A 15357-nucleotide genomic window follows, 5' to 3' on the forward strand; every position below is an offset into this window, starting at 1 on the left:
TGAGCCCTCCAGCCACCGTCATGCCCAGCACTGCCCACCAGGCAGCCACTGAGGTGAAAGGAAGGCAGCCGGGGGTCAGGTGCCAGGGCCCAGCAGTGGTCACCATTGGGGCTTCCGCTATGCTGGCGAGGCTGAGTCCAGCCCAGAGGCCAGGATCCGGCTGTGGGCAGCCAGAGGCACCCAGTACAGGACTCGGGGCTGGGTGGCTGGGTGGGTGGGTCCCACCTCCAGAGAGTGCAGAGTGGCTGCTTGCTATTACCAGAGACCCACACGAGGTGGCGCCATGGTCAAGGGCAGGGCCGCTGGGTCCCTGCAGGTGGGCAGCTCTGCTGACAGGACCCCACAGCTCCCACCGGGTGCCTGTCTCCCACCGGCCTCCCCCTCATCCTGGTCCAGAGACTTCCCTGGCCCGTGTGGTTCGAGGAAGCACAGCTGATACCAGAACCAGCCCCGGCTCCTGCCAGGCTTCGGGAAGCTGCCATTTCCCAGGGGACACCCGACCCCAGCCTCCCTGAGAGCCGTCCACGCACAGGGCCGACATGTCCTCTCCCGGGTCCCAGAGGCCCACAGCCAAGAGAAGCAACTCAGCGGGCACGGACCTGCCTGGGCGGCAGGGCAAAGCCTCCCTTCACCCCCATCCTTTCCTCCCCACTTTCCCTCGGGCCCCTCTCTGTGCCAGGCACGGTGCCGGGACCTGAAGCTCAGGCTGCCCCCCCACCCCGGCCCTCCCAGCAGCAGCCCTGCATGGCCCCATTCTACAGATGAGAAAGCTGAGGCTCAGGAAGGAGGTGTCCAGTGCCCCAGCTCACAGCTGGGATGGTTCGACGCGGGCCAGGTGGCCGCAGAGCTGGCTGTCACCTCCCACACAGCTGCCGCCCCACAGGGGCCTGGGGGGCTGGTTTGCTCAGGACTGTGAGTCCAACTCTGTGAGGAAGTCTAGGCCTGGGGAGAGGGGGCCACCGAGCCCCGACCACCAGGACCTGGGCTTGCTCAGGCCAACTGTTACCATCCTGGGGTACAGGGGGGCCGGGGTCTCACCATGCCCGCCTCGTGAGCACCCCTGGCTGTGTGACCCCGCCTGTGACCGACCCCTCTCTGGGCCGGGACTGGTGAGGAGGGGGTGAGGTGCCTGGCACGCCCGGCGAGGAGTGAGGAAGCCACACCCACCATCACCCCGGCACTGCCCCCGGGGCCCTGCCCAGCCTCACCTCGGGCGGGGCACGGCAGGCTGGCGTTCTCTCCGGCCACCCTCTCCAGCAGCCCGCTGGTCTCGTCGGCTCCCCAGTGCGGCGGCTCTGGTGGGAGGCGACGTGGCCACACTCACTCCCCGGGCCCAAAGCCTGGGCCAGGGCCACTGGGGAGGGGCCCCCTCCGGAGCTCCGGCCGGACATGCGGGGCTGCGAGCCCTGTGCTGCAGCCCTCAGCTCAGCTGAGTGAGCCGGGCGTGGAGCTGGCTGGCCCCCCACAGGGCGGCCACGGAGAAGCCACCAGGGCCACGCAGCGGGCTGGAGAGGCTGGGGTTCCCCTTCGGCTGTGCTTCCGGGTAACAGCTGGCCTTGTTTTACATCCACAGCAGAGGGATTTAACAAACCTGGACCACACCTTTCCACGCACCAGGGGCTCTGCACACAGTCCCTCCCTGCCCCCTCACATCCAACCCATTTTACAGGTGAGAAAACTGAGGATCGGAGCGTGTCAATGACTGGCCTACAGCTGTCCAGCTGGTCAGTGGAGCGGGCTGGGCTGGGGCCCAGGCCCTGCCTGTCAATCCCTTCCCCAGTGGACAGAGTTCCCATGGGGTCTGGGGAGGGCGGAAGGCGGGGCCAGCAGGCCCTGAGCCCAGGGGAGCGGACACGCCTCTCGGAGGCCGGGCTGCGGGTGGGGAGGTGGGGGGTGGGGAGACGGGGTGCAGGGACTCACCCAGCACCCTGAGCTCCAGCTCCCAGGCGTCCGCCCCGGCGCTGTTGGTGGCCTCGCAGCGGTACAAGCCGGCGTCTGAAGGCCGGACGGCTGCAAAGTGGACGGAGCCCTCGGGGCCCCCGCCCTGCAGGGCCTCCCCATCCTTGGACCAGCTCAGCCTGGGCTCCGGGGTGCCCTCCGCCACACAGTTGAGGTCCACAGCTTCGCCTGCCAGGACCTTCAGGACCCGGGGGCCTGGCTGCACCTGAGGGGGGACTGACGGGGACATGGACAGGGGGTCAAGGCGGGGGGCCTGGGTGGGGAGTCACAGAGGCCAGATCCATGGAGAGGACTCCCAACCCCTTCCACCCTCCCCACCCCCGCTTCCACCCAGTCAGTCCCTCTGCCCCCGGCCTCTGACCCCCGCTCCTCACTCCCCCACCCCAACCCTCCCTCAGCCCCACCCCAGGCCCCAAGTGCAGCCAACATCATTGGAAAACCAGCAGCTGGGACACGGGTGTCCCCCCAAAATGTATGCACACTTAGGAGCAGAGAGCTCAATTGATGCTTCTTTCTTTTCAGATCTAACCCACCGGGATGCATAGTCATTCAGAGTGTGTATACCTCTTGGGGGGAGCACCCCGCATAATAGTGCTGATGGGGAAACTGAGGCTGGGGGCAAGGGGACTGACTGGGTGGACGGCCAGGTTGGGAGGCAGCACGCGCAGAGGGGAAGGTTCACATCCCAGCTCTGTCCTCACAGCCACAGGGCCGTGCGCCCCCAGGCCCCTCAGCACCGCTGCCCGGGATCGGAACAGCTGCTCAGACCCGCATGGCCTGGCGGGTCACCCCCACCGCTCCCCTCCACCCCTCCTGCCCGGAGCTCACCTCCTTCCCAGGCGTGTTTTCAGGGTCCCCGCCCTCCCTCTGCTGTGGCCCTTCCCACCTGCAGTCACCCACACCCTCAGCGGGAGCGGTCCCAGCCCTGGGTCTGTGTGCCCAGGAGCCCAGGCTGCCTCCTGGGGTGTAGACCAGGAAAACACTCGGACTCCACGGGCCCACGGCTCTGGGTGCTGAGCGGAAGCCTGGGACTGGGTGCTGGGCGCTAGGGGGAAGGTCAGGAACACCCACTCCCTTCCCGGCTCTGGAGGAAGAGCCCGAGAAAGCACCATTACACAGGAACCTGGCGCCTGGGCACAGATCAGCCCCGGGCCCAGGGGCACATGTCCCGCCCACGCCACCCCACACTTGCTGAAAACAGTCACAGCTTCCCCTCTGCTGAGTGCCTGATGCCATCGGTCCCCCTTCTGACAACTACGGGATCAGCATTTTACAGAAAACTAAGGCTCAGAGAGGCCACGCGGCTGGCTCAAGGTCACACAGCTAGGGGGCGGCAGAGTCAGGATTCAACCCAGCCCTGCTCATGGCCCTCTCTCCTGGGCTGGGAAACCTCGGCCCTTCTCTCTCTGAGCCTCAGCCTGCCCACCTGTAAAACGGGCAGTTCGCTCAGGTCAGGGGTCGGCTTTTTCTGCTGACGGCCAGTCAATACTTAGGCTTTGCAGACCAGACGGTCTGTCTACACTCCTCAGCTCTGCCGTGACGGCGGGAGAGCAGCCGCAGACCAGCAGTAAAGGATCTGCAGGCTGCGCGCCCATAACACGTGTATCTGTGGACTGAAACTGACCTAATAGTGTCCACACGTCACAGAACAGCGTCCCTCCCCCACGCGTTTCCAAACGGAGACCCCTTCTCCGCTCCTGGCCGGATGCACATGGCAGGCCGGCTGGGCGTGGCCTGGGCACGGCCAAGGGCCTTAGTTGGCTGGCCCCCCGATTCCTGGGGGCTCTTGGAGATGACAAGCCCCCGGCCTCTCTGGTGGAGTGACTCTACCGCTGGCTTCTGTGAAGGGGACCCAGGCCCCCCAATGGGCTGGGACCAGAACCCTCTGTGGGTCCCTCCCCAAGTCCCTACTGCTGGGCCCTGCCCCCGGTGCTCAGCACCCAAGGGTACAGGAGAGGGGGTGAAGGGTACAGGAGAGGGGGTGAAGGGTACAGGAGAGGGGGTGAAGGGCACAGGAGAGGGGGTGAAGGGTACAGGAGAGGGGGTGAAGGGTACAGGAGAGGGGGTGAAGGGTACAGGAGAGGGGGTGAACGGTACAGGAGAGGGGGTGAAGGGTACAGGAGAGGGGGTGAAGGGCACAGGAGAGGGGGTGAAAGTTACAGGAGAGGGGGTGAAGGGTACAGGAGAGGGGGTGAAGGGTACAGGAGAGGGGGTGAAGGGTACAGGAGAGGGGGTGAAGGGCACAGGAGAGGGGGTGAAGGGTACAGGAGAAGGGGTGGAAGGACACGTGGCTGGAGACGGGCAGGAAGTAGGGGTGATGGGGAGGCTGGGGACGTCCTGGGGAGGTGACAGAGCTGGCACATGGAGCTGGGGGAGGGCCCTGGGCAGGCGAGACAGTCAGGGCAGAACAGTGGGCCTGACAGGAGCCCCCGGCCGGGCCTACCTTGCACCCCGAGGACGTAGTGCCGCACGGCAGACCCCGCGGGGTTACTGGCTCTGCACTGGTAGAGGCCGCTGTCCCCGGCCTGGGCCTGGGCCAGGCGCAGGGAGCCCGACGGGAGGAGGCGATGCCTGCAGGAGGGAGGGCACCGGTGAGACCCCAGCTGGCCTCGGGCCTCCAGACCCAGCTCACACCGGCCACCGCCCCCGGGGGGAAGCCCGCCAGCACCCCCCTCCCCTGCCCCCTCCACTTCCCTGAGCCCCAGCCGAGGCCAGGTCTCCCCAACCGGTGACACAGAGCCCGGCATGAGGAGCCTGCCAGCTTGGGTTCAAGTCCAAACTCTGAGCCTTCCCTAGCTGGGCGAAGAAGGGCCCTTTACCTCATGGGCCTCCATTTCCCCATCTGTAAAATGGGCAGCTAGGAGAGGCTGGGGAACCGGCCCTGCGTTGGCTGGCCCCGGGCCCAGAACCGGCTCGCTGCTGGACCCCCGCTGACTCCCCCTCCTCCGACGCACACACGTGCCATCCCCCAACCCTTCCCCGAGTAGGGGTGAGGGGGGGATGAGGCTTCATTTGGAGGCCCTTCCCATGGCTTTGGGGGAGAATCTGCCCGCCCGGAGGCCCTCTGTGGACAGGTGCTCCGCAGGGTCCTACTGCCCGGCATGTGTTGGGCCCTTAGGAGGAAGCTGTGAGGCCCCCTCGCTGCCCTCCCCCAGCCCGCCCCCCTTGCTGAAGTCACCTAGTCCCATCCCACCCCACAGGGATCCGGGACCCCCGGCCAGGCTCGTGCAGCTGGGCTGGACCCCGGGGGCGCCTGCAGACGTGACGTCACCACCATATGTGCTGGCTCCTCCCGGCCCCTGCCCCCACAGAGGGCAGCCGCGGCCACTGGCCCAGGCTGGCCTCGAATGCAAGTGGCCAGCAAGGGGGTGGGGACTCCTCAGGCCAGCGCCCAGCCTGTGCTCACAGGGCTACAGCTGGGCTCCAGAGCCCGATGCCTCTGGTCCCCACTCCCACGTCTCAGTTTTCTGCCCTGCAAAGTGGGTGTGACAGTCACCCCCATCTACCCCGAGGCAGCTGCAAGCAAAGCGCAGGGCGTGCACCTGTCCAACAGGACAGCAGTAGCCCCCTGTCTGGCCACCCCCTCCTCCGGTGTGTCTGGGCACCCAGCAGGCACTGGGGCAAGTCCTCGGAGGACAGCTCTACATGGTCTGTTGGGTGGCGGTCTCGGGATTCCTGGCACTGGACACAGCCACCCTGTCCTGCCAGGGGCTCGCTCTGTGGGGTCGGCAGTCACCTGACCTCCCGGTGCCTCTGTTGTCTCCTTTTGGGAAAGAGAGACAATGGCCGTGTTTACATCCCACACAGAACTGTCCAGACAACCAATGCCCTAATTCAGAGCCCAGCGCCTGGAACAGAACAGGGCTCCACAAAGGTCAGCTGTTACCATGGCGACAGCAGTGCATCCAGAAACAATCCACGGTGCAGCGTGTGCGTGTGCGTGTGCGTGTGCGTGTGCGTGTGCGTGTGCGTGTGCGTGTGTGCGTGTGCGTGTGCGTGTGCGTGTGTGTGTGTGTGTGTGTGTGTGGCTAACCCACTCTTTGTTTGTTCACCGTTATATAGTATTCCCCTGTGTGATCACGCCGCCCTAATTCATTCCCCTGTGGGTGGGCGTTTACACACATATTTTTCTTTCCTTCTTTCTTTCTTTCCCTCCTTTTTTGTTTTTCTCTTGAACATGATTTTTTAAAAATATATTTTATTGATTTTGTACAGAGAGGAAGGGAGAGAGATAGTTAGAAACATCGATGAGAGAGAGTCATCGATCAGCTGCCTCTTGCACACCCCCTACTGGGGATATGCCCGCAACCAAGGTACATGTCCTTCGGAATCGAACCCGGGACCTTTCCGTCCCCAAGCCGACGCTCTATCCACTGAGCCAAACCGGTTTCGGCTCTTTCCCTCCTCCTTTCCTCCTCTTGCTCTTTCACCGCCAGAGCTCTCTGCCCCGAGCCGTCTGGCGTCCCCCACGCACAGGAGCAGGACTCAGGCCGCAGTCCTGCACGCCGCCAGCTCCCGCAGTGGATGCTTCATCGCTCTCACCCGAATCCCCTCGCTGGGCCCGGCGCTGTGGCTCAGCGGTTTGCCATCCAACTATGAACAGGAGGAGGTCATGTAGGGGCAATGCCCGGGTTGTGGGCTGGGCCCCCCAGCAGGGGCACTGAAGGAGGCAGCCAACTGATGTTTCTCTCTCATCATTGATGTTTCTATCCCTCTCTCCCTCTCCCTTCCTCTCTGAAATCCATAAAAATGTCTTTTTTTTTTTTTTTTTTAAGACTCTGCTAGCTATCTGTGAAACATGATCCCAGGTGGCTCTGAGACAGGTGTCAGGGGACCAGGCACACAGGAAGGGAGTGCCCGTCCTGAGGAGCGGCTGGCAGAGCAGCCGGGAGCGGGCTGTGATGACAGGTGGCCCCGGCATGAGCACCCTCTGCCTCGCCCAGGCTGACCTCAGGCCAAGGACTGCACCTCCTGAGCCTCGGCACCCGCATCGGGGTCACAGGAGCGGTGAGCGCCCAGTGACGTGATGCCTGCCCAGCCCACGGGGCCCGGGACAGAGTACGTGCTCAGTGAATGGCCCTCCCTGCTGTCAGTCAGAGCCTGCACCCTGCCTGGCCCTGCCCGTCCCCATAAGCTGGCAGCCCTGAGCAGGCCCAACGTGGGAGAAAGGAAGAAGCAAGAGTCCATTTCCCAGCTGGACAAGCCGAGGCCAGCCCCACAGGGCCCATGCTCACTCTCAGTGCCTGTCTAGCCACATCGTGCTTCACTATAACCCCGTCCCCTGGGCTTGCCCACTGCTTGCTGGGGTTGCCCTGTGATCCCGTCACTGCCAGACAGCTCAGTGCGGAGGGCCAGGCGTGCCCAGGTCCTGCCGGGTGTCAAGCAAGCAGTGGGCAACCCCAGGGGACGGGGGTTAAAACCCAAGCTCAGTAGCATGGCTTGTACGGACCCACAGGCCAGCCCTCCAACCCCGCCCAGCCTCCCAGGGAACCCTGGACCATGCTCTTCCCCAGAGGGAACAGGCCCTCCCCACCCCCACTCCTTTCACACGCTGTCTTCCTGCCCGGGGCACCCCTCCACCTCCTGTTCACAGGACCACCTGCCCACACCTCATACTTAGACGTCACCTCCTCCAGGAAGGCCGCCTGGATGCCCAAGGCTGGTAAGTGCGTCCTGTGGCCTCCCACAGCTGCCTGCCCTTCCCCCACCGCAGCCCTCTCCCTCCACGTTCCCAGTAGCTTGGCAGGTTTGGGGGCTGCAGCCCGGGGATGGGCTCAGGGGCCGGGGGGCGTGGACAGCCGTGGGGAGCATGCTGCTGTGGTGTGCGTGTGGCGTAATTAGCGGCAGCTGCTCCATCCCGGTGGCGTGAGTATCCAGATGGCTCCGTGTGGCGCCCAGATTCCCGGGAATTTCCTGTTTATGACATCCGCCGGGCTCCAGCTTTCGCTGGCTGTCAGCGTCCAGGTTCCCACAGCCACGCAGATGGGGGATATGGACCTGAGAGGGCCCCACGACCCGCTGGGTCCCCGGGTCCTGCGGGCTCCAAGGGGGGCCTCCCTGCCCAGAGAGGCCAGAGGGCGCGGAGGGGGAGTGCCCAGGAGCAGGCAGTCCCAGGCCGCACCTCGCTCCCAGCACACACCTCCACTGCCATCCCTCCCCCAGTCACCTGCCAGGTCCCTCTCGTCCTCAGTGCCTAGCAAGCCACCTGCCACCCAGGCAGAGCCCTGCTCCAGGCTAACACTCCTGGAGCCCTCATGGCCCTTACCACACCTGTGATCCCGTCACTGCCAGATGGCTTCCTTCCTTCCTTCCATCCACCCAACCATCCTTCATCCACCCAACCATCCTTCCATCCACCCAACCATCACCCAACCACCCAACCATCCTTCATCCACCCAACCATCCTTCCATCCACCCAACCATCCACCCATCCACCCAACCATCCTTCATCCACCCAACCATCCTTCCATCCACCCAACCACCCAACCATCCTTCATCCACCCAACCATCCTTCCATCCACCTAACCATCACCCAACCACCCAACCAACCATCCTTCCATCCACCCAACCATCACCCATCCACCCAACCATCCTTCATCCACCCAACCATCCTTCCATCCATCCAACCATCCTTCCATCCACCCAACCATCCTTCCATCCACCCATCCAACCTTCCTTCCTTCCTTCCTTCCATCCACCCACCCATCCACTCATCCACCCAACCATCACCCATCCACCCACCCATCCACCCAACCATCCACCCATCCACCCAACCATCACCCATCCACCCAACAATCACCCATCCAACTTCCCTTCCTTCCTTCCTTCCTTCCACCCACCCACCCACCCATTCATTCATTCGCTGGACAAAGAGGGTCCAGGTGGGCCGGCTGCCGCAGGATTGAGGAAGTGCTCCCTCCTCAGTCAGGCGTGTCTGCTCCCAGTCCCTCCTGCTGTTGGTACCACTGTCCCGTTTCTAAAGGCCCCATCACCCTGAGAGCACAGACCCTTCCAGAAGGAGGGTCAGTGGTTGCAGATGCACAGCCCTCCTCACAGACACCACCAAGTGCCGGTCTGCTGGGACCAGAGTGGGGCCTGAGCCTGCACAGGGCAAGGGCCTACCCACTGCACCAGGCAGCCGGGCCTTCACCCGCCAAAGGCCGCTTGACCTCATCACGGGCCTTTCTGAGGAGGCCGCGTGGGAAACCAGCTGGGGATCCAGGCGGAGGGGCCTGAGAACCACCACATGACAACATCCGAGAGAGCGGGAGAAGGCGCCATCCCACGAGCCGAGAAACCCACACCACGCCATGCTCACGGCGGCTGCCGCCTATGGGTAAGCTGAGCGCCCCCCGTGGACTCTCTCACGTGAAGCTCCCGCCAGCCACCCTGCACGCAGGCGGGTCCTGTGCCATCAGCTTGGCAGAGGCCTCCACGGCCACCAGCTGGTCAGGGCGGACCCGGGACACACCCCACTCTCTGCTACCGCCCTGCCGGCCACTGTGGTGACCTCACGGGTCAGCTCAGACGCTGAATTCACTGCACTTTGCCAGGAAGAGAGCTGCTGGCCATAGGCTGACAAGACCAAGATTTCAGAGCCACCAGGTCGGGCAGCAGCCTGAGCTGTGAGGTCCCACCAAGGCGAATACCCAGGAGGGGCCCAGGCAGTCCATGCCATGCCCGTGAGCAGATAACTCCCCCCCCCCCACCCCTGGTCCCTAGAACCGCAGCCGCAACCCCCACCTCAGTGCCAGAGGGTAGCTGGGCCCACGAGGGGCTGGGTGTGTTGAACACCCGCCCTTGCCGGCTGCCCCTCCGCTCCCCCCCGCCCCCATGTGGCTGGATGTGGCCCAGGATGGAGTGTGAGCCGGGCCAGGAGCGCGAGCAGCTGTCCCAGCTCCACATCAGAGCCACAAACAAACACTGTTGCCTAGAAACACCGCCGCGCCCGGCATTCCGGGTGGACCAGGGGACCGGAGCCGAGAGATGCTCTGGCCTCGGCTGCCTGTCCAGCCTTTCCTCTCGGACGGGAAGACGGAGGGCCAAGTCCACCCAGCGAGCCGGGGGCGAGGCCGGGAGAGGAGCCCAGCCTCTGGCCCTGACCTCAGCCAGCCGGGCCCGTGTCCTCGGCGGCGTGGTTTCGGCACAGTCGTTGGTCACAAAGTCCTGTCACCTTCGATGGTGAACTCACAGCCTACACGGGCTGTTTGCACTCGGCTATCCGCAGGACCAGACGTGCTCACTGATCGTCGCCTGCTCTCGGGACTGTCCCCCAAGGAGTGACCAGGAGACAGAGGAGCGTTTGTGTGAGGGTGTCCCAGCGGCCCTGCTTCCTAGTGCCCACAGCTGGCCATGCACGTGCCCCAGAGAACAGCTCAGCCACGGGGAGGGACAGATGCCCGGAATGCTATTCTGTCCTTTAAATGACAAGCAAGGGGCGCGGGCCGGGAGGAATCGAGAAAATGAGTACACGGAGAGCAGTGGCGACGGTGAGGGCAGAATAGAGCCGCACAGGTTTATTCCCCAGAAGCCTGCAGTGAGCGCACAGGGCAGGGCGTGCCCGCATGGGACACGCCCGTCATGCTGCTCAGAGCCCCGCATGGCAGCTCTGAAGCTGAGCTCGGGACGCCCTCGGAGGAGGAAAAGGCCTGCCCAGCCGGCGTGACTAGTGGTTGAGCATCGACCTATGAACCAGGAGGTCACAGTTCGATTCCCGGTCAGGGCACATGTGGGTGGTGGGCTCCATCCCCAGTGGGGAGGACGCAGGAGGCAGCTGATCACTGGTTCTCTATCATCATCGATGTTTCTCTCTCTCTCTCTCTCTCTCTCTCTCTCTCTCTCTCTCTCTCTCTCTCTCTCTCTCCCCCTCTCTGAAACCAATAAAAATGCAATTTTAAAAAGCAAGAAGGAAAAGGAGGAAGATCAGGCAGACAGCAAGCCTGTGCCCGCCCGCCGCAGTCACACACACACACACACACACACACACACACACCCGTGTGTGTGTCCGTGCAGTTTTTAAATCCGGGTGAATGAATGGCTGTGTGTCTGTGAGAAGACCGAGCTGGGCTCTGTGTGGGGAAGCTGTCCGCGCGCTGGACGTTTCACGGAAACGGAACCGGGGGCCCAGGAACCTGCGAGTGACGTTCACTCACAGCTTCACTGCCCTCCGAGCCGGGCGGTCGTCCGCGGTCACCAAGTGGAAACCCAGTGCCCCTCCCGCAGCTCATGGACCGACGCCAGGCGGCCAGGCCGCACCGATCAGCCGCGGAGAGGAACGGAGCTCTGGCCCGCGCCAGGACACGCAGGAGCCGGAACGCAGGCTGCTGAGAGGAGCCAGGCGCTGAAAGCCACACACGGCAGGGTTCCACGGACACGGGACGGCCGCGATAGGTCGATCCAAAGGCAGAAAGCAGGCTGGCGGCCGCCAGGGGCTGGGCAGGAAGGGGAAGAGGCTGCCAGCGAGGATGGGGGTGCAGGGGGCCTGAGGGGGACCGTCTGAATGGACGGCGGCGATGACCGCACAGCTCCGAACACACAGGACCAGACTTGCACAGCATGTGAGTTACATCTCCGTAAAGCCTTCGTACTTAGCGGAGGGGAGGAGGAGGAGGGAACCGGACGACAGCTGTGACCTCTTTTAAAAGCCGCCAGGGACGCTGCGGGTTGTGAACAGCAGCCGGCAACTGTCGGGGGAGCGGCCCGCGGGCGCTCGGGGCGGACTAAGCACCGCACATCCATCACCGCGCCGCCCAGCAGCGTTTAAACGGCGGCCACACGATGCCGACGGCCCCTGGGATCGGCTCACGGCTGACGGCTCCGGGGTCTGCGCTCCCCACCCCGGCCCACCCCAGGCCTGGGCTCCTCCTCCTGCAGATCCTCTCCCGGATCTCATAAATCTCCGGAGGAAGCTGGAAGCCGGCGAGCAGTGGAGAGGGCAGGGAAGAAGGAGCAGAGCAGACTCCGATTGCAAAAGCGGATTTATGGCTCCCGGCTGGTCGTCCCACATCACAGCAGGGGGGTGAGCACGCGGGAACCGCCGTTTCCCGTGTCAGCAGCAAGTCGTAAATTCACAAGCACCTGGCCGGCCGCCACCGCCCACCAAGCGGCTGGGACCAGGCTCCCCGGGAGAGATGGCCACCCCCCCACCCCCCGATACCCACGCACCATCTGGAGCCGCAGAGACACCCACGGGGCATGGAGTGGGGGGACCCAGCGCAGGCACAGGCCCCAGCTGCCTACAAGCTGGAGGTTTGGAAGGCTCAGCAAACAGATGTTCTGACACAGAGATCCACGTGGGGGGGGGGGGTGTCAGAGGGGTGGGGGACGACACAGACCTCGGTCTGGAACGTCTCAAAGGTCTTGCCAGGGCTGATGTCACCGGCCTGAGCTGCAGCCGCCCCCCACCTCCGAGGGTCAAGGACCCAGGAGTGTCGGGGCCTCTCTCGTCTGGAACCGCCACCCCCACGCCCCGGCCCGGGGGCGTGCAGCCTGGCTTTGAAGGACCCCCGAGCCAGCCTCCTCCCGCTCCCGGACACCTGGCTGTGCGGGAGGAGCCTCAGTTCAGCTCAGGTCACGGGGGGGAGGGGAGGGCTGCTGTGCCGATCACAGGAGAGTCTGCGGGCAGCTCCCAGCAGCCGGGAAGGGAAACCCTGGGCGCCTGCTATTTCCGAGGGGTCTCCCCCTGGCGTCACGGACCCTCTGGGGGTCCTCGGAGCGGCTTCAGGGGACCCGGGACCGAAGCACCCCCTGGAGCACCCACAGGCCCTCACACGCCCGGCCACGGGCCACGGGCCACGGGCCACCTGAGGCCACGTTCCCCCTAAACCCCGAGCCCTCCCCTGCCCGTGCACGGGGTCACCTGTCAGGGCCGGCGGGCACAGGCTGGGAGTCCTTGGTCCAGGCCACCAGCGGGGGTGGGGAGCCGTGGGCCTCGCAGGCCAGGGTCACCTCGTCGCCGGCCTTGGCCGTGACTCTCAGAGGCTCGTCGGAATCGTGCGAGACGTTCCCGTGGATCCGGGGCTTGGCTGTTGGGGAAACAGGCAGACATTGTGAGCGGGTGAGGGGGCCACAGGACGAGGCCCCGAGGGGACCAGGACAGCTCCCCCGGAAGCTTCCCATGCAGGGGGATGGGTGCGGCTGTCATCATGGGGGAGTGCCCATTTGGGGGTGGGCTCGGACCCGGTGGTTTCCCGGTCCCCTCCCTCCAATCTCTCCACCACCACCTCCCTCCGGAAGCTTGTCCTGCTGGGATGACACCTACGTTCCTTAGCTTCTCCCCTCCTTCTCCTGCTTCCCTGGAGCATCAGGGCAGGTCCTGTCCTCACCTCCTCCCTCCGTGCGTGTCCCCCACGGCCAGCCCCTTCCTCCCAGGACACCAGGCACCAGGGGACACCCCGTCTCCCGCTGCCCCCTCCTTCGGGGTCACACGAACCGGGGCCCATCACCTGGCTCCCATAGGGAGCGGAGGCTCCGATGGCAGAGATGAACCCGAACCCCTCCTTCCTTATGCCTCCCGCCCCCCATTTCCAGCCACGTGCTCCTACACGGAAGGCACCCGGGACCTGTCCGAGCACCCGTCACTGCACCGGCCGGCCAGCCGGGGACGTGGAGGCCCAGGCAGCCCGCATGGGGTTCCCCGAACATCACGCCTCTCAGAGAAGCCCCCGCTTGCAAAAAAGTGTTTGCAACGTGAAAATACCGGCTCCGAGAGCAAACGACAGGAGACTGGCCGTGCACCTGCTCACGTGGCCGGGCAGCGGCTGAGGGCCCGGCTCTGCGGGGCCCGCTGGGCGACAGCAGCCAGGCCAGGCCCGCCCGGTCCTCACGGCGCCCAGGGCCGCAGGGAGCACCCAGGCTCACGGCTCAGGCACAGCACTCACTCACAGCCATGACGGGCATTGTGCAGGGTCTAGTCCACCCTCCCCAGCAAGGTGATCTGGCTCAGCCCGAGGATCAGGGAGAACTGGGATCTACGGGTGGGAAAAGTCGGGTGGGCCGAGAGGTGGGGGAGGGCAATCTGAACAGAAGGCACCGCACATGCAAAGGCCCTGAGGCACCATGGCCCATTCGAGGGATTGAAAGGAAGGAAGTCGGAGGGCCTGGGCATAAGGCATAAGGAGGAGAAGCTGGCAGGGGGTGCCCAGCTGGAGGCGGGGCCCAGCGTAGGGCTGCGTCTTTCCCAGGCTTCCCCACACTGGCTACAGCGGCTGAGACGGAGGTAGACGACCACCCCACGATCTCACTTCTATGCAAGTGGGGGCCACTCTCAGAGCACGGCCTATCAGAGCACGGCAGAGGGGCGGCTTTGGCTGGAGCATTCCTGTGAGGGGAGTGAGGGGTGAGGTGACCAGACGTCCCGCTTTTGGCGGGACAGAAAATCGAGACTGTCCCGCCAAAAGCGGGACGTCTGGTCACCTTATGGTAGGGGCGGGGTTGACCAGAGCTCAGGAAAGATGCCGTGCGGTCAGCGTGTCCCGGTCCTGACGCCACGCCTGCCCGGCCCACCCCCAGGCGGGGCACCCGCACTCACTGTTGACGGACAGCCGCATCTCCTGGCTGGAGAAGCCCACGCTGTTGGTGGCCGTGCAGACGTAGGCCCCCGCGTCCCGAGGGGCCGGCCGGGCGATGACCAGGGTGCCGTCCTGGCTCACGGTGTAGTGGGGACCGCCGGCAGGCAGGGCGCTGGCCTCCTGGGGTGGGGGCGCCGGTGAGTGGCACCCGCAGAGCCCGCCCCCACGGCCGTGGGCATCGCACCCCTCTCCACCATGCCCGGGGCCTGGCCCTCCGGTGCCCTCCGTGGTCACAGGCTCCGCCTACCTTGGTCCAGGTGACGGTGGGGGCGGGGACCCCCGAGGCGACGCAGGGGAGAGAGGCCGGGACCCCTTCGTTGGTGACGTGGTGGGTGGCCGTGGAGCGGATCCTCGGGGGCACTTTAAAGAGCAAACCGGCTCCGTAAACCACAGCTCACAGCAATAAGTGGAAACAACCAAAAATCCACCAACGGATGGGGATGAACAGGACTCGGGGTGCACATACTGAGTATTTTCCAGCCTCGACAAGGAGGAAAATCGGATCCTACAGTAGGCACGATCTTGAGGACATAATGCCAAGCGGAATAAGCGACACAGAGGACAAATAACCCCTTCATAACCCCCTCTCTCCGAGGAGCCCGGAGTGGGCAAACCAGAGACAGGATGTAGAATGCGGGGCCCTGGGGGAGGGCTGGAAGCCAGTGTTTCATGGGGACAGGGTTTCCGTTTGGGAAGACGAGAAAGTTCTGGAGATGGTGGTGGTGTTGGTTATACAAAAAGGAAAATCTACTTCCTGTCACTAGATCACATGTGTCAAACACAAGGCCCGCGGGCCAAATCCGTCCCGCCAGGCCTTGCAATGTGGCCC

The 15357-nt window shown here is 64.7% G+C and overlaps 1 protein-coding gene across 1 annotated transcript in view; it reads right to left on the minus strand.

Moving 5' to 3' along the window:
• Positions 1-15357, minus strand: part of HMCN2 (hemicentin 2) — a 128630-nt gene that overhangs the window by 61835 nt on the left and 51438 nt on the right. The window contains 6 exon segments of the mRNA XM_045573639.1: positions 1209-1295; positions 1921-2175; positions 4403-4530; positions 12818-12983; positions 14489-14648; positions 14776-14888. Of these exon segments, the coding sequence (XP_045429595.1) occupies positions 1209-1295; positions 1921-2175; positions 4403-4530; positions 12818-12983; positions 14489-14648; positions 14776-14888 (909 nt within the window).

This window comes from Pipistrellus kuhlii, unplaced genomic scaffold (assembly GCF_014108245.1).
Source record: "Pipistrellus kuhlii isolate mPipKuh1 unplaced genomic scaffold, mPipKuh1.p scaffold_m20_p_53, whole genome shotgun sequence".
Classification (NCBI taxonomy): domain Eukaryota; kingdom Metazoa; phylum Chordata; class Mammalia; order Chiroptera; family Vespertilionidae; genus Pipistrellus; species Pipistrellus kuhlii.